This window comes from Pristis pectinata, chromosome 24 (genome assembly GCF_009764475.1).
Source record: "Pristis pectinata isolate sPriPec2 chromosome 24, sPriPec2.1.pri, whole genome shotgun sequence".
Lineage (NCBI taxonomy): Eukaryota > Metazoa > Chordata > Chondrichthyes > Rhinopristiformes > Pristidae > Pristis > Pristis pectinata.
The window spans coordinates 24,124,532-24,144,343 of NC_067428.1; the positions used below are offsets into that span (position 1 = coordinate 24,124,532).

General features: G+C 36.6%; 1 protein-coding gene across 3 annotated transcripts in view; it reads right to left on the reverse strand.

The window, feature by feature from the left end:
• Positions 1–294: 294 nt before the first annotated feature.
• LOC127582550 (mesoderm induction early response protein 2-like) overlaps positions 295–19,812 on the reverse strand; it is a 61,039-nt gene continuing 41,521 nt past the window's right edge. For all 3 annotated transcript variants that reach the window (XM_052037901.1, XM_052037902.1, XM_052037903.1), the window contains exons 11-13: positions 14,868–14,995; positions 11,757–11,887; positions 295–11,208 (exon numbers count right to left, since the gene is read on the reverse strand). In XM_052037901.1, coding sequence (XP_051893861.1) covers positions 10,739–11,208; positions 11,757–11,887; positions 14,868–14,995 — 729 coding nt within the window. In that variant the 3' untranslated portion in view covers positions 295–10,738. The remainder of the gene's footprint in view (positions 11,209–11,756; positions 11,888–14,867; positions 14,996–19,812) is intronic.

Genomic DNA, 19,812 nt, shown 5'->3' on the forward strand with positions numbered 1-19,812 from the left:
TGCCACTTTGCTGTCTGTTATGTGCAGAGGAAGCAGAAAGTTAAGAATTTGTGCCACATGCTTTACAATGAAATGGTTTAATAAAGACTCATGTTCCTGAGTTCCTAAGGTTCAACAGTGTATTATCAAACATTGCACTAATGTAAAGAGATGCACACATTTCTTCCCAGTTAACTTCAATGCCTTAATATTTTTGTAAAGTGAGATCAGGAATGGAGAGATGGAAGCTGCTGCAAGATTGTTTATCATCTAGTAAAACAAGCTAGAAAAGTGATTTTATTTATCAAGGTTTTATTGTATTGTACAAAATGACAAACATAAGGTTTTCACACGAGACAAACAATACTAAATTGGTCAATCATTGAGAGGGAAGTCTGCATTACTTTCAACTATTTTTACCAAATCAAGAAACAAAAATGTCAGCAGTACATTAAGAATGTTAAATACAAATATTCCCATATAAAATGAAAACAGGTATAATGAAAGAAGATTACTTAGGGGACATATTATTAAATCAGATTGACATATTGTGGAATTACAGTACCTAGCCAATTTAAGACCCAGCATTTTAATACTCTACACTTCACACATACACAGCCAGTAGTTACATAGCTAGCCTTTTCAAATCTGTTCGTGAAAATCAGGATGGAATCACAGTCCATGCACAGCAGTCACTCATACAAACACTTGAGCTAAATTAGCAACAAGCAAATATGGTGAGACTGGCTATACATAAACATTATGTTGTCACATGACATCACTTGGCTTGCAGGCACTGCAAACAGATTTAATTCAATTTCTGGAATTAAAGGTCTTTCAAGAGACTTCACTTGGGATAGATAAGTTTAGTGCACCAGTTCTGAAGTCAAACTTATAGTAATTTACATCAGATCACTTCTCACGATAACCTTTACAGACTCCAAAAGGACGTTCTTTCAAACCTCGTTACAGATGACAGAAAATGAAAACAAAAAAAGTCTCTAGAAATGAGGAGCTTTGCATTCAAAACTGGTACCTACAAGTTATTGAACTATTTTCTCACAATTGAAAACCAGCAAATGCAAAATCAATGATTTTTTTTCTTAAAATTAACAAGGGATTTCTAATCTCTCCCCAAGTACATTCATTCAGGTTTCTAACACTTGTAACCAGCTTTCAGGTGGCAAACAAAAATCCCATAATTCAGGTTTATATCCTTGTGTTCCATTCAGGCATAGAGGGCAGCATGTGGTGGGGTAAGTCCAGCACTGACTAAAAATACCACCATGATATTTTGAAAAATGCATCATTCTATGTTGGTACAAAAATCCTACAACTCAAATGTTCAGATGTGTTCACTTTTGCCACTTTTAAAGTGGTTTTAAACTATTAGAACACATTTTGATATTTTCCTTTGATGGGGTAAGTCCAGCACTGACTAAAAATACCACCATGATATTTTGAAAAATGCATCATTCTATGTTGGTACAAAAATCCTACAACTCAAATGTTCAGATGTGTTCACTTTTGCCACTTTTAAAGTGGTTTTAAACTATTAGAACACATTTTGATATTTTCCTTTGATGGGGTAAGTCCAGCACTGACTAAAAATACCACCATGATATTTTGAAAAATGCATCATTCTATGTTGGTACAAAAATCCTACAACTCAAATGTTCAGATGTGTTCACTTTTGCCACTTTTAAAGTGGTTTTAAACTATTAGAACACATTTTGATATTTTCCTTTGATCTGTTCAAAAAACTCAATATACAACCTAACAAGTGACCTTCATTCAAAAGGCACACTTGCAATGAATGGACACTACATATGCTGAATATAACACAAAGATGTTTTGAACCCTCCCATAAGCTTCTGCCTTCAGCTGACAGCATTCTCTCTTCCCAATTTGTGCATATATTTCAATATTTGTATCATTATGCCCTGAATGAAAACAATGTTCCTATTCTAACTATTGCAAGAGCACCAATGTTTTAAGATTAGCTATGTATGAAAAACAAAATGGTCTCTCACATAACTCAACACTGCAATTATTTTCATTATTAAATTACAAACACTTATTTACGGCCAGTGTACTTGCTTTGCATTTTCATGGAATGCCATTTCAGAAAAGGATGGGCTGAGAATCTTTCAAATCAATCGTCATAAGAATAAATTCAATACGAGGTAAAAATGAAGACATTAAATACTTGCAAGATACCTGCTTTCACCACTGTATTAGATTTTCACTTTTTGGGTTTGGAGTTCATTATGGCTACAATATCATTACAGACCAAAACGGGTTGGGCCGGACAGATAAAGTGACGGTGATTTCTGTATTTGCATAAAATTCTCAACATTTTGAAAGTTTAAAAAGGTTGTTAATATATTACACAGTAATCTCAAAATGCTGGGCAATTGGTAATTGTGCAAATGTAACTACATTAATAATTTTTTTTCAAATAGTTCACAATGTACTTATTAGACATCAATTCAGGTCAATTTTAAACTTACACCAAAACCTAATAATTACACAAAAGGAAATAATGCCTGCTGGAATGTTTAATAGCATTGTTTTTTTTTCCTGAACTAAGTGGGTTTTAATCTCTGAGAGATTAACTGTTTTGCAGGCTTCTTAAAAGCTGGTTAAAATGTAATGACAATTTACATTGCACCGCAATTCAAAATTTGAAATATTGTAAAACATCAAATCTATGAAAGACCTGGGATATGTTGCAATGAAGGATGTTACTATACCTGTCCACACAAAAAAGTGGTACTGATATGGACATACTGACATGTACAAATTTATCTCAAGGTGTATACGATGGGCAAATTATTCTCAATAGAAGTATAAAATACTATGCAATATAAAAACAGATCTCTGGAAATCAGCCTGTGCAGATTTGCAAAAGTGAATGCTCACAGAAGTTCTTTTACTGTCCAACAATAAAATCCTACAGGCGCAGAAAGCTGTTATCCATTATCAGCATATAAAGTGTAGTGTAGACTTCTCCAGCTAAATGACCACAAAAATAAACATGTTTCACCATCTAGTGGTTACTTCCTACTTTGCAGCAGACTGCTTCTTTCAGATAATCCAGGCAGTTCAGGAAATCTACAACATACAAACTACAGAAGTTTTAACATTACAGCATCATAGTCTTGTTAATATTTACAAAGAAACATCAAAAATATTTTACCACTATTTTCTTCTTTACAACAGGAATTTCATATGCATTTTGGACTTTTTGTGCCAAGCTGTAGGAGTCAGAGAGTAATGAGGGGAGTCTCATACAAGGAGTGTTGCAATTTACAGATGTGTATTGGCTATCCAACACCAGATCCTTAATCTATCCCATACCAAAGTCACATACGTGTAACATGCATGAATGCAGTGTTAAAGATACATACAGACTTTCTCCACTCACTTTTTTTTGGTTAAAAAAGGCATATTTCTATTGATTCTTGACAATAGATCTGCACAAATAGCAACAGGGCTTATTTTCAATTTCAAAGTTAAAAAAAATTACCATGTCAAACACATTTAACCCATTTGTATTATTCCCAAAACATGGTCCGGAGAATGCATACATATCATTTGTCATCCTTAATGCAATTTTTTGAAAAATCATGAAAGAAAACTCATTTGTTAAAAAAATCTTTATCAAGGGTGATGATCACTAAACATCAAATAATGAATGCAATTTTTAAAAACATGCACTCATGGTTTAAATGTCTCTGAATAAAAGTACATGTAAAATAAAACCATGGAATACAATCAAATGGAACTGCACTCCCTCCATTCCCAGATAAATTTCAGAGTTGCAAAATGGCATTGTAAACCTCACCTGAGTGAGCAAATCTGAGTGAGGGCATGATAGGTTCAATCTGTAAGGGTATGTCCTCACCCAGATTTTGCACTTTTTGGTTTACAGGCATCAAAAGTAGAAAGCATGACCATTTTTGGCCTCCTATTCCAGAACACCTATGCAAGTAGCTTGGTGGTAGGTCAATCAGTTAAGAACAAAATATTTGAATAACTCACTGGATCAAATTGCTTCCTTTTTGAGGGAGTCGTGTCATTTTTTAATTGATAATCTTAAATATTCTTACTTCTGTGAATAGTAGATTCAAATGGTTTACATGCATTTGTTAATATGCTCAATGACCATGGGAGAAAGGAAACTGAAAAAAAAATCAGTATGCATGCAAGATACACCAAAAAGTATAGGGGCATAATTAGTTTCCATACCTGATTTTAAAAACACATTTACAACCAAAAATTGCACTTGGAACTATTCAACCAGCCTTGATCTTTGGTTCATTAACTACTCTGAACTGGACCAAGTGCAAGAGATTGACACCAGCAGCTGTAATTAAGAAAAAAGGAAAATAAATACACAAAAGGATGTGGGAAAATTGGCAAAATATCCAAATACAAGATTTTGTTTTGTAACCCAAAACAAAGCACAAGATTGAACAGATTTTGTTCATTTTGTACACACCTTGTGAAATAAAGTTTGTGATGTACAATTACTGAGCATTAAGGAGAGCTAGCAAAAGAATGCAAAGAAACAGGTTGAAACAGTAGCAGCAGCATGACAGATTACTTTCTTCTAAAACTACCATTTAATAGTTTCATTTGCAAGTAAACACTTCCCTTCAATTAGTACAGTTGCGGATCATGTAACACTTCTTCATGATGTACTGCACTTGCAAAATGCTTGACTTGTGTTCTTGGTTACAATACCCAAGAACAGCCAAAATGCATCGAGAAGAAAATATCAGTAACAACTCTCATTTTTCTGAAGTACATTCCCCTCAGACTCTGGACTGCAATATGCATCCAAATTCCTCTCTCTACACGGCTGATTAACGTTGGTTAGAACTCCAAAATACAAAGGGTTAGGATGATTGCAGCTAAATAATTAGGTTGCTTTTCATAATGCCCATTACAACAGAAAGCACATCCTTATTTTTGTCTACTGAACTGACAAGCACCGTTTTCTCAATCCATCAGAAGTCTGAGTGATATGGTATACACAGATTAGTAAATTTTAACCACTTCTGTCTTAAAACCCAATGTAGATTTGATCAGATGCATTTAGGCTGATGTTAAGTCTATTAAAAATTCATCAGGTCTGTGAATGGTTTCAATGCCATTCAGATATATGTATCTAAAGGACTGCAGATTAAAATAGATGGCTGAAAAACATACAAATATACATACTACATTTATCTTCCAAATCAGTCCATCAATGACAAAGCGTATCAGGTTACTGTATAACAGAAACGCCTGGCAGATATTATGCAGCCACCACCTAAATAGCTGGTTATTGTACCATTAATTATCAATGCCACAGTATTATAAGTTCATTCGCATTGTAACTCAACATTCCTGTAGGAAATTCTCACAAAAATACATCTGCTATTAGTTCAGGGTTATACTACACAATGAGTACCCATTCTTTCTTATTATAATACATCAGGAACCGTAACTTATTGCTGCCTCTATCCATTGCATCTACGATTGTAGTTTTTTTTAAAAATGAAGCTTGTGGCAACTGTAAGTAGCCATTATTAGTTTTGGAAATACAAACTTAGCAAGGTTTGCAACAACTGATACAATCCAACTCAATAGCTTTGTTTTTTTTTGCGCTTGCCTGGCCAATTCCATGGGTAGCTTTTGCCCCAATGATACTCAACAACATACATTTTCTTCCCCACCTATACCCTCCAATCAAGTTCAGCTCTTCAACTGGCCACCTAGAGTTGATCAATGTGAAATGCAGCAAGTCCCCCTCAATGTTAATCAGATTTGTTGACTTAATTGCTTATTACTGAGCTACAATAATATAGCTTTGAACTTACCTGCATAACAAATGGAAAAATATTGGTGCTGGGGCAGATAGAGGTAAAAATGTAATCATGTTCGCTCCCTACCCTTGTTTTTCTTTCCACCCCCTCCTCTAGAAAAATAAATTCTTGAACAAATTGCAAAATGTTTTGCCCATTTTGCTACAAGATTGTTCTTTTTTTTCCTCTCCTCAAAATAAAGCCTTAATAATTGTTTTTGGAGACAGACTCTTTGTTACTATTTGAGCAGGTTAACAGATGCACAGAGGAAACTTATGGCACAAATAGAAAATAAAAGGAGGCAACAGCAGAATGGCAAATAAAGGTTTTAAAAAATGTACACAAAGTGCATGAAGAAATTATATGGTAAGATACATAAAACAGCTAGTATAATACTATCAATGAACAAGGAAAGCCAGCCCCATTAATGACAGATGAGGAACCTTTAATGTGATCATTATCTTTGGGGACATGTCATCCTCAATAACTTCAACAACTTTAAAGCAGGTCTATGAACAACACAAACAGGAAAAGGTAATAAAATCAGAACAATGCTTCAAACTATTCTAATCATAAAGCAAATTCAAGAGTATAAATATCATGACTGCCCATTCAGTAGCTTTAAGCATGAATCTAAAGAATGGACAAGTTTGAATGCCAGATGTCCTTTCTGCACAATGAAATAATAGTCCTGCTCCAACCACTGACAGGAAACATTATTCATAGGAAAAGCACCAAAAACAGCACAAGAATGTCTTTGTGGGTTATTGATTTTTTAAAAAATGAAGTTGCACATTTCAACTATATCAAAATAGTAGGAAAGGGCAAGAAATTGTGAAAGAAAAATTACCCCAAAGAGTTTACCAGAGTACTTTACAAATGGTATTACCAAAGTACACAAGAAACTCAGTTGTTCGAACTAAATGGTTTTTGATCGAAAAATCTAAAAGATCAGATCCGTTCCACTTTACTAAGAAGGGTATTAATCAGATAATGGCATTGATGGAAGAGAAAATGTTGAAAAGTTAGGCTACATGAAAAGCTTCAACTTTTAATTTAACAGCCGACAGTGCACATCAGTATAGAAAATAGACCTCAGTACAGACATTTAAACACAGGCTGCCTCCAAATGGATCTGGAGGCACAAAAACTCCATCTCCTAGAAAGTGGAAGATGTGGACAAGTGGTAGTACATAAACTGCTCAACAGTTCGTAATATCTTGTTTGCCTCATTCTCAATTCCATGTCATTTTAGCGGAGGTCATTCTCATTCATGTAGTAACAGTACAGATCTAAACTCATTAGAATAATTTGAAGTGGCTGTTTGAATATGGACATTTTCAACTGTTGCTCCAGACTTGCACAAAATAAAACATTGCATTTTTAGAAGAAATTTAACCTTGATTTCCAGTGCTACACAGCTGCAAATGCATTTGTCGCTGGTGTGCTCCTCTCCATACCACTCCAAAGTGTGAGGCAGTGTGTATTAACAGTGATTGTTCTCTTGCCAGAGTTCAACACTAATAATCAAGGATGAATTTCTCTTAGTATTCATTTATCCCTGTTCAAAATACAGTTCCCAAAGAAGTGACCACACAACACACAAAGCCAAGAGAAAATTTAGCATTTTAACTGTCTCAAATCCTATTTCTAATTATTGGCAACTAAGTGTTTTCACTACAAGAGGATCCTAGTACAGATTTTCCCATTGTAGCTGCAGAGCTTTGGTTTAGTTGACTTTGCTCCAAGAAATCAAGGGCCTTATTGCAATAAACATGATGTGGTAAAATTATTAGGGGAATGCAAAGTTTTTGTTAAGATGTTTCTAACTCATTCATACTAAATGGGCTAATATTAATTTCTCTGCATGGAGAAACTAGACAAATTCCTCTTTCCAGATTCACTCATCAGATTTTTTAAAAATATTGTGCTCAGAGCCATAAAAGGCAGAATGAATAATTTATAGGCTGGGGAGCAACTATCCTGCAAGTACTGTGCATTACCTGCAGCAGGGAATAAAATCAAGAAAAAAATATTGTAGAAAAAGCTTTGAAAAGAACTTTGGCATAGACGTGATAGAGTTCCATAGACAGAGCCCCTCTCAGTATTAGATAAGGATATAAATTAATAAATGATTTATGCAAGACAACATTGAAAAAGCTACTGTAAGATAGCAGCACGAGTTTGTAGGAAATATTTTTATATTGCAAAATCTGAATATTAACAACTGACTGGGTTGTCTTCTGAAGTGGGTAGCTCAATTGCATATTGTTTTACAAACAACAGACTATCACCTGGCAGCACTTCTGGATTTAAGTTACAATGTAAAATTAACACACTTAGCATTTCATGCAACTGCAAATACAACCTTCATCTTTACTTAGGGAAATAATAAATATTTCAGAATGTGGTTCTTGTAAAGCTAGATCTAACTGGATTGTGAACTCATCTACGTGTAGTATTTTTTAACCAAAAAGTGATGACTGAACGATTTGTCTTTGTGATGTTGGCAGATGGTTAAATAATGGCTGGGACACTAGGAGAATTCAACTATTTTTCTTAGAATAGTTTGAAGAGATCTTTCACGTATGTGAGGACAAATGGAAACTTAGTTTAATGCCTCACCTAAAAGACAACAGCTCGGACAAAGTAGTATTCCCTTACTGCCAAACAATTCTCAGCCTGGTTATGTGCTCAAGCCCTAGTATTGAGTTTGAACGCTGACCCAGAACCACCGAGCCAAGATTGACATCAATACACAACAAACAATGAAGATGTGCAAACTTAATAGGCACTTTCTGCACAGGGCTCATTCTCCAAAAGAATTAAGATATACTGTTTGCATTTATCATTAAAGTCTACAGGAAGTCATTTGACAATGGCAAGTGACTACAGTCTATTGACATTCAAACCAAGTAATTAAATGTTACACCTTAATGAAAGGGATTGTAAAGCATACATTTAAAAAGCTACAGAAAGAGGAAAAACTTAAGATATCTACAGTAAACATCAAGACTGTTGAACATTGAGAGATCCTCTCAATTTGAGTGTCGAATGGGCTTATTAACCACAATAGTGAATTATATGCCAATTCTTACAATCTAAAAATACTGAATAGCAAGCAATGTCACATTAACACTGAAGAGGTCCTTTCACATCAAGTAGGGCCTTTGGATGAACTTGTAGAACAATTTATAAATTGCACAGTGCCTGATGTGGTACGGGGGAGGAGGGTAAAGTGATCTGATGACCATTAAGATTTTCAGTGCCACTTATAAATAAAAGTACAGCACAAATGGCTTCAAATGCATACAATTTGTGCTTTAGTCTCTATTAGTCCAATAGAAACAGTTACCAAACCAGTCTCCTTAACACACGAGGATTGTTTTTACTGCAGTGTAATGATGCACAAGTTAATAACGTTTGAGTGCATAGACCTTTTCAGTGCAAAATTGTTAAAGTTTTGCTTTATAAAATATGCAGAAAGGTGAACGTTATTGCAGCACCTGGCTGTTCAATGTTACACTGTCTTAAGGTGCAACTCAAGGGCAGCATACAGTGAACTCCTCACTATGTGTTCCACAAAGAACATTGCAGTTTCACAATTTAAAAACGCTTTGACTTTATTTTATGGAGGAGGATTTCAATCACAACGCATGTCAGGTTGATCATCATCTCCCAATGTGTATAAATGCAAAGTACTGACAGCTTGTCTTTTAGATATGCAAAATCAGCAAGTGCTTCAACTAAAAGCATTTCTAAAATAAAGGCAGTTCTAAATGCTTAATGACCAGTTTACAGGCCAGCAGCAAGGTGGATGTAACCAGTGAATGCATCCCAATTGGACCACGGCATGAATACCTAGGAAAATACACTGGCTTCTTTTTGACTTAGCAGCTATCCAAGAGGAATTGCACTTTTATTTGATGGGTTGAGGATGGGGTGGGGGAAGTTGATCTTATCTGCCAGATTTATTTAAGTAAAGGCAAACGTCTACAACCCTCACGTTCATGAAAATACAAATTCTTTCTGGTCCATGCAGTACCCTTTATTAACACTAGATGTACAGCAAAGTATTACCACAAACCATCATCTAGTGGCATAAAGTCCACACAGCAACTGGCTCACAGTTTGGTACATGGAGTCCCTGGGACCCAGTTTCATCAATCCCTAGTACTATTCTGGTTGTAGTGAATGAATGAATATTAGGTGCCCTCTCAGCCACCCAGATCACTGTTCTGTATCAGCCTGGAATAGTTCAAGGTTGGCTCACCTGACAGTTAGATCCAATGGGGAGATAGTTAAACAATTGATATGAAATGGGGTTTCCTCCAATCAATCAGCTCACATTTGTCCAAACCAAAAGGAACAGCCATTTCATGTTTGTCTTTGTCACAAAAGTAGCTTCCTTCACCAATCAGATGGTTTGGTTAATCAAGGTACTACTAGAAATCTGTCACACACAAAATGCACACATCTTTATCTAAAAAGAACACTGATTAATTTCTTGAGATGTAGGAAATGACTAAAGTTAGACTTTAAACACCATGCACAATAATAAAAATGTTTATGATCAGAATAACTGTCATGAATGAGATTTGTTGGTGATAGCATTATGAATCCAATTTCACTGACAAGATGAATACAAAAACTGAACAGATGAAAAAGGTTTTGTTCTGTAAAAATGTGGTGGGGGGGGGGGTGGAGTCTCCTCCATGTGACATCCAGAAGGTTTAGATCCCATTCATGTACCTGGGCCCAAAAATAAATGGTTCCTTCCTCTTGAGAAACAAATATGTACTGTAAATAAATATAAGACATCACTGATGTCATGCCAAAAAAGTTTTCCAGTAACTTTTAAAGTAAAATATAAATAAAATATTCTGTGAGACGCCTAGCTCTCACTGAGATAAAGATTCCGACTGAATAGTTGCAGAGTGGTGCAATGTATGAGCACTGAGCAAACTGTTCACATCTCCAACATCAATACTTCCAAAATTCGTCACGGCAACAGACATTTTTGCTTGAGCAATATGTGAAGTGTGATTTTCAAAATCCACGTTGCTGGGATTGTCAGGCAGCCCATCATTATACGACTTAGGCAGTGAGAAATCCATCTTCAATTTTTTTGTCGACATCTCCAATGCTGGTCTGTCCAGAATGACTTGATCCAGTTCCAGCTGGAAAAATCCAGATTCTGCTTGACCCAAAGTAACAGCATCACAGTCGTGCGTGGGTGCAACTCTTGCTTGGCCACAGATAGGATCCAGTGAACAATTCTTTTCTGGTCGGTTCACTGTAGGACCGCAGTACTCAAACATCTGGCTGTCAGCACCCATGGTGCAAACTGCAAGTTCAACATCTTGCTGTTCTGTAACAAAATGTATGCATGGAGGAGGGAATAGTAAATATTTAAAACAGGAAAATAATTTGAACTGATGTACATTTGATATCTATGGCAAATTTATTTTACACACCAATAACGTAAATAAATGTATTTAGCCACAGGGTGAAAACAAGACAATGTAGATCGAAGTCTGGCACATATCACTTATTTGAAGAACAAAAATGTAAACTGGGAGCAACTATGTGCTCCAGCCAATGTTCTGGCAAGAAAACTTTAGCTACCAGACTAAATATGGTAAAACAGCCTACAAAATACAAGAAGTTTCACTGGATTATACCACCATTCCAATAGACACTAACCATGATTTTGCACATGAACAGCATTCATAGATTGTACTGTGCAATTCTGAGATGAAATTCCAACCATTACATTTGAACCTGGAGAAAATATTAAAATAAAGGCACCATTCTCAAGTCAATAAATGCCAATTTATTCTAAAGCTCTGAATTTTCAGCATGATAAATCATTGTATTTGAACTTCTTAAAATAATACTGCCGGACAGAGGGATTACCTGAGTTATGAAGCACTATGGACTCCTGTTCAGAGTCCAGTCTGCTGGTAGTGGAGGAGATGGGTGGAGAGCTTGGAGCACGGCTGCAACTCTCACCCTCAATACCATCCAAATCCTGGTCCATGTAATCTCTTTCAAATGCAAGGAGGGAAATGAGAACAAATTTTAATGCAGAAAATAAATGTGGATAAGTAAAACAAGAAAAATTCAACTCTCCACATTTCAACATACCAAACAGAATTCCTGTTTTGAACTTGAATTTAAACATCTAATGTTGAGTACACATGCAAATTAGGCTCGATTGAGATCCTCTTTGCCTGCATGTTCTCTGTGCTCACTATGCTTGCCAAAAAAAAAAAATCATCTGCTGTCAACTATTTTGTCAGGTTAGAATTTTGGAGGGGAGACAAACCTTGAAAATGTGGTGCGAAAAGGAAGGTACTCTGATAATGCAGTAGAGTTGAACAGTTGTCATGCTATGCAGTGGAACCCAGGACACTTCTATAAAATTGTGTGATCAGTGTACATCTCCCTGCTGCAATGAGGCCTCATTATAGCCTTATGTAACCACTTGCATGACCATTATTGTTGAATTTGTGTTTGTTTTCTGCAGTTAAGCATTTTAAACAAAGGCATTTTCCCATCTACACTTGGTAGTAAGAATCTGTGATATGACAACTGCAGCATGTACATGTGTGGGGCAGGGGAGCAGCTAAAAGCAATTACAGAAAAATAACCTTTAAGTAGTTTAGCAGCAGTGAATGATTTCCAGAAAATATAAGATGCAAGACTTTTCACATGTTCTATCTTCAGTGGGCTTCCTGTTATTTTGTTCAGCAGAGTCAGGACAAAGTTCATTTCTTTTGGACTACATTGGTAATGTTGTAATGATAGGTTTGGAATCTGCAGTGGTAGGATTGTACTGATGTGCTCAAACATCTTTTCAAAATTGGATCTCCAAATATTTAATGTAGCGTTGAAAGATTAGTGATAATGGTATGATCTTCTGCACCGCAGTACACAGGCGAAGAAATCCTGAATGCACTACCATGTGTACTGTACCCTGCTAACAATATACTATAGAAAAATTATACACATTGGTGGAAGTACCCTCTCAAATCCTTTCAACCTTAATCATGGCAGGATGAAATGGAAACCATTTCCAAATCTTGTTACTTTAACAATATTTTTTGTTGACACACTAATATGTCCCCATTGTACACCTGGAATATTTCTTCACCTTGAAGCAAAACAATAATTATTCCCTTGGAGAGAGTACTGATTAAGATAAGATCGTAGCCAATATTAGAAGTGACTCCATTAGGATTGATCTGTACTAATATATAGCAAATAGCTTCCAAAGCTCAAGCACTGTATTCACTATTAACATGTCGTAAAGAAGTTTGAATCCACAATTCAAGCAGCATACAGCTTCTAAAAAACTGTACAAACTCTAGTTTTTTTATTTGTTAATCAGATGTAGAGGTGGCTTATATGAACCTATAAGCAGTTTGCTTGCTTTTTGGCTTTCCAAAACAAATATTAAACTAAAAATTCAAGACAAGTTACAACAGTGCAAGTTAATTCTTGCCAGTTTGTTTTTCAGCATCTATGTTCATATGGTTAACTCTACCCTAACACACTTTCTGGCTTGTTTTCCATTTTACAATGTGGCTGACATCTCAAGCATTCTTTTACACCACACACTTTTATAGTTCACTGTTACTACCTCAAATCTTTTAGATTGCTCCAGCTGATCATAGACAGCGATTGAAATCAATAAAAGAGGATCAGTGGCAGGCATTGAGGGGTACATGCAAATTCATTACATTTTACCAAGCATCTTAAATTTTTCTTTCAAAGGTTCTTTGAGTTGGGACCAGCTTTGCTTAATAGGTCCCATGCTTTGCAAATAGTATTTAAGAGATTCCTGAAAACTAAGCTGTGTCCAATTAGGTCAATTTATTATTTTGCCACATGCAATTAGTCACAAGAATGGATTTAAAATTAAAATACAACATAAGAAATGCAAGTAGGGAATAGGCTTTAAAGACAGCCTCTCCACTTTTCAGTAAGATCATCTCTGATCCACTACTTTGTGCTCAAAGCTCTATGTTCAACTTCATTATATTCAATGACTAAGAATCCGAAGCCATTTGAGATGAATTAACCTACCAAAGTATAGAAATTTCTCATGTCAGACCTAAATGGCTAACATGAGCTTATGCTTCCTAGATTTAGACTCTCTAGCTAGAGCAAATGATCTCAAGTTTTTTTTTGTCACATTTTACTCCATCTGCCAACTTCTTGCTCACTAATCTATAAAAGATACTTGTGTCTGTTACATAGTTGACTTTTCCATCTGGTTTCATATGGACAGACCACACAATTCTCATCAACTACTGACAAGTGTAATAAAGAGATGAGATCCCAGTTATAGTTGACAAATTTCTCCTTTTCATTTCAGAAAGGGGGCACCTGAAAATTCATCTTACATACACAAAATATTAAACAGTTGGAAGACAGTAAAGTCCATCTTTAATTGAACTTCAATTAATGAGCAGAGACTGTAGATTCAAGCTTGTAACAGTGAGCTTAATAGGAAGTTCACCACTTCGAATACGCATATGATAGAGCATTAGGAGGCTAAAACTCTGGAATTACTTCAGAGCCAATTAGTCTGCATGAAAGTAGTAATAATTCCTTTTAGAAATAAGGAAAACAGTGCAAAATGCCCTCATTATTTTTAAAATAATTGTGAAGGACTAGGCTTTAGGGGAAAGTAGGACTCTAGGTAATTAACCAAAGGTAAACAATATCACTGGTGTTGTTGCATCCTGAAAGGGGCATTCATTTCAGCAAGTATTAGAGTAATGAGATGAAACAGTGAAAGATCAGTAATAGTTACTGCATAGAACAGCCTATAATGCAAACATGGACACAAAAAAGTCCTAATTTAATTTTCTATGATAAGAGTCAGAACATCAGCAAAGATGACATCAAATGAATGAGAATTTGAACTTCACAACTTGTGTCCTTTAACAGCCACATTATTTTCAATAAAAATGTTAAAAATAGTTTGTACAATGAATCTATCCAAATAATACTTACAAGACACCTGGGTGAAGGCTGTACTTCTTCTTTCCAAATTTTGTTTGCTGAGCGAAATAGTCATAACGTTCAGATTTCTTCCACATATAATAATATGCAACACACTCGCCAACAGAACGTGTTCGTACCTAGTCACATAGCACGCATTCAAAGATGTTGCAGAGTTTAAGAATCACAGTAAGTTTACAAATTTTATTGATCAAAAATATTCTTACTCTGTAACACAACCCTATTTTTAAACAATGTCTGCTTACATACAAATTTCTTAGCCAGTGGTGTTTAGGTCATTGTATGATAGAGCACAAGTGACCATCTAACCATCATCGGTTTGCTGGTTCTTAGTTCCACTCTTTGCCAAAGCTTTGCAATTCTATTCCTTTCAATTAATTATCTAATTTCTTTCTGAAGGTTATTGCTGAATCTGGTTCCCCTTTCCCTTGAGCAGCACATTCCAAATTACAAGGCCAAATCCTCATGTTCTTTTTCTCCCCATCGCACACTCAAAATCTGCATCCTCTGATTACTAACCTTTCTACCACTGAAAGGAAGTTTCTCCTTGCTTGTTCAACTAAAGCAGTGCAATTTCAAACACATCAATCAAACCTTCTCTGCTCCAAGAATAACCATTGTTTCTCTGGTCCCTCCATGTAACTGAAGAATAGTAAAATTCTACTAAATCTCTACTCCACTGAGATCCTTCCCAAAACCCATTACTCCAGCTGATAGAATTCCTTACTTTTGTACTTTGTATTTGATTAATCTTCAACGATTTGATTACCTACTTTACTGTTCCTGTGCTCCCATCAAATTTATACAGTTTGGTTTATATTGGCTCTCTTCACACCAAAATTTATCACTTTGCATTTCTCCTGTTAAATCCTATTTGCAATGCATCAGCCAATTTGACCTTATATCCTTAATGATTCTCTTTGTTCACTATATTTCTGGGTCTCATATCTACAAACTTTGAAATTTATATAACATGCCCACATTATTAAGAGACTGACAAGAGGAGAAAATGCTGGGAGTTAGCAGATCAGGGATCATCCATGGAGGGAGAAACAGAGTTAATGTTTTAAGATCAATGATATTTCCAGTTCTAATGCAGCACAGCAAAGTGAGAAAACAAGCACATTTTAAATTGCAGAAAAGGAGAAGGGTGATGAGAACAGAGGGAATGTCACTGACAGGATGCAAAAGGAAGTTGTCAAGGTAACGATTACTTTGAATACCAGCAACTTGACACAGAAAAGGACAAAGAAATTGCACTGACATATCCAGCACTATCTATGGAGAGAGGAAAAAGAATAATTTGTTAGTTGAAATTGAGTCCCAATGTATCCAGACTGAAGAGGTGGTATTGTTCCACTAGCTCATGTTGGGCACGTTTGAAACAATCCAATGGACCAAAGACATGTCAGAATGGAAATGGGGTAGAGAATTAAACTGATAGGCAATAGAAAATTCAGGATCACTCTCACAGATCGAACAGATGCAATTTGAAAAGCGATCATCCAACCCATGGTTGGTATCAATTGGTACCATCATGAGCACTAAAAGCAATGCACCAAGTTAGAAAAAGTGCAAATTAATTGCTGCTTCATTGAAGCAATGAACAACTGCTTGGTCCTTGGAATGGTAGGGAAAGGAGAGATAAAAGATTGTGTCTACTGCAGCTGCATAGGAAAATGCTGTGAGTAGGGCAATGACTAGTGGAGATTAGGAAGTCAGAATTCTGAAGGGGCAGGGAAGATTTTCTGCAACTACTGAGGATGATCCATTGAATGTGGATACTGGTGACATGGAAGGTGAAGAGAAAGGGAACCCTTTCCTTGGACTGGCTGGGAGAAGGTATGAGAGCAGAAGTGGGGAAATAGAAGAGATACATGGTTGATAACCCTGACAACAATGGCAGAGGGAGTAGTTAAGAAAAAACAGAAGACATCTAAAAAGGTACTGGAATGGGAAATCTCACCAATGGAACAGAAATGAAGTTGAGAAAGTGAAACAGAATCATTACACAAAGCAGGGCAGGAGGTGGTGCAGTTGAGTTAGACAGAATAAGGATATGGTTACCTCAGTTCCAAACCTTCCATTCTACTAGCTTCTACATTCAACAGATCATCCTCCCTAATTTCAGCCACAAAAAGGATTGCACTAGTCACAACCATCCTTTCCTGTTCAGTATTATGAAGGAACTATCCCTTCTGTGATTCTTTGATTTGCTATTTCCACCAACCCGCCCCCTTCAAGGTACTTTCCCATGCAAGTGCAGGAGATGCAACACCAGCCTCATTACTTTTTCCTATTCCATCATCCAGGGACCCAAAACATTCTTTCTAGGTGAAGCAATTTACTTGCACTTCTTCCAGTTTAGTTTATTACATTCAATGCTCACTGTATACTTATCCCTACATTGGGGAAAAGCTAAATACAAATTGGCAGGCTGCTTTGCAGAATACCTTCATTCAGCCTGCAAGGGTGACCCCCAAGCTTTCAGTAGTCTGGTCACTTTATTCTCCATTCCACTCCCAATCTGTCTCCTATGCAACTCCAAACATGCCAAATGCAATTTCAAGGAACGTGACTTGGCCATGTTCCAGTCCTTAGGAGTCAAGTTTTGGATATCCCTCTTCACAGACCTGATAGGGAATTTCAGCTTCAATTATTTCCTTTGTATCTTTTTTCCTCTTTTGTCCAACTGCTGGTATTCAATGTAATGGTTAGGGTTTGGTACTCACTCACACTCATTCCTGCTTCTCTCTCCACTCCATCCCTGCCCTGCCTTTCTGCAGCTTAAGACAAGCACGCTTCTCACTTTTCCAGTACTGATGGTCAATGATGTGAAGAGTTGACTTTGCTTCTTTGTCTACACATGCAGTTTGACCTGCTGAGTGCTTGAGGGATTTGTTTTTGTTTCAGAATTCCATCATCTGCTGTACTTTTAATCCTATCAAGAGCCAGAACTTGCTGACAATGCCAACAGTTGCAAGAAAGAAAAAAAAGCCAGGATTTCTTAGTTCAGCAAGTTCAGATTCCTACAAGGACATGGAAGCCTCACGTTTCTTGGCCAAACTCAGCCAATTTCCAAGCTATGCTCCCTTCTAAATTCTGCACTGAATCCAACAGCACAGCACTAACTAAAAAAAACTTCTTCAGTCCATCCATCAACTCAGGATCCCATTTCACCACTCCCTCTCTCCTCCTTATTGTGGCCATCTCACTTCTCCATTCTCTGACCCAAAACATCGACAACTCATTCCCCCGCTCTCCACAGATGCTGCTGAACCCACTGAGTCCCTCTAGCAGCAGACTATTTGCTGGAACCTGGAGCAACATCTGCAATCTCTTATGCCTCCACTAATGCGCTCACATACAGATAAGTGCATGGTAATTGCATATCTTAGCAGGGAGTCACACTCAGCAAGTTCTGGCCCATTATGTATCAAAAACAATGGACCCAATACTAATTCCTTGAGGAACATCAGCATAGATTTGCCTCCAGTCTGAAAAACAACTCACTGCTGCTGTTTTTGTGTCCAATTCCATTGGCTTTAACTCAACTCAAAAATCTGTATTGTTATCTTTTGTTAGATGCCTTTTGGTGTCCATACAAGCACATTAATTATACTGCCCTCGTCCACTCAGTTCTTTCACTTTTGCAATCCTTCATTCATTGGCACCAAGGAAGAAAGATGGATTGAGGTCACAGCCTCTGCAAAGTCCATCCTCACTTTGCGACAATAATTTACGATAGATCCCATCTGGATAACTATTGCATTTTCTTTCTACCAATTCTTTCAAGTACCTTGCCATATTTAATCTATTTGCTATCATCTTTTACTGTAGTATTGTCTTTGCCAGGAATTATTCATGCAAGCCACTCATTTAGTACCTTACCTATGCCTTCCGCCTCCATGAGAAGAACTTTTCTTTGGCGAATAATCTGTCCAACTACTGCCCTGACTACCCCATAGAAACATTTCGATAATTTACAATGAAAGCTCAATTTTTCTTTTTAAAATTAACATTTTCTGCAAGATAAATTTCCTTCAGTGCATCTAGAACCATGGTTCTATCACAGAGGACGTGAAATGATCTACCAAGCCAATTTTAGTCAACAGCTGGATCTACCATATTCTATTTCCAAACACGAGGTAAAGTGGTACAACAAGTACTCTTGCTTTACAGCTCCAATAACCTGGATTCGATCCTGACCTGCAGTGCTGTTTGCACATTCTCCTTGCTACCATGTAGGCTTCCCCACAGGAGTTCTGGCTTATCCCACATCCCACAGCTGCGCTGACTGGTAGGTTAATTAGCTACTGTGAACTGCCACTAGTGTAGGTAGGTGGGGAGTTGACAAACACTTAAGAGAAAGAACAGGTTACAGGGAAATAAGTGGGGGAATGGGGTTCCTCAGAGCTGACATAGACTCAAAGGGGCAAATGGCCTCTATGTCATTAAGAAATGGGATTATTACCAGTTACTTAAAGTGTTTTTTGTATTTTTATATGTGAATGAAATGGAAGTCAATCATCATATTCCCCTTGCCTCAACATAACCAGCTTCCTTATTGGCCAAAAAGGCAAATCATTAACTTGCATAACTATGAGGCTGCCAAATGAGATTCCAAATCCTTATGAATACAGAAGCAGCAGCTGCTTGGAACATTTGATAATTTAACTGGTTAATGGAATCGACAAGCCAAAAGACAGTTGGCAATTCTGTTTACACACAATAATTTTCATATTTTGTGTCTGTATGTGGAACATGAACTGGGTAATTATGACAAAAAACATTCATACAATAAATATACAATGAATAACTTAAACCAAAACTAAGATGTCACTGGTCTAAGATATAATCATTTTCTCTCTCCAAAGAGCACTTTCCCTGATGAGCATTTCCAGCACTCCCCCCCCCAGATTCCTTGCACTTTTAA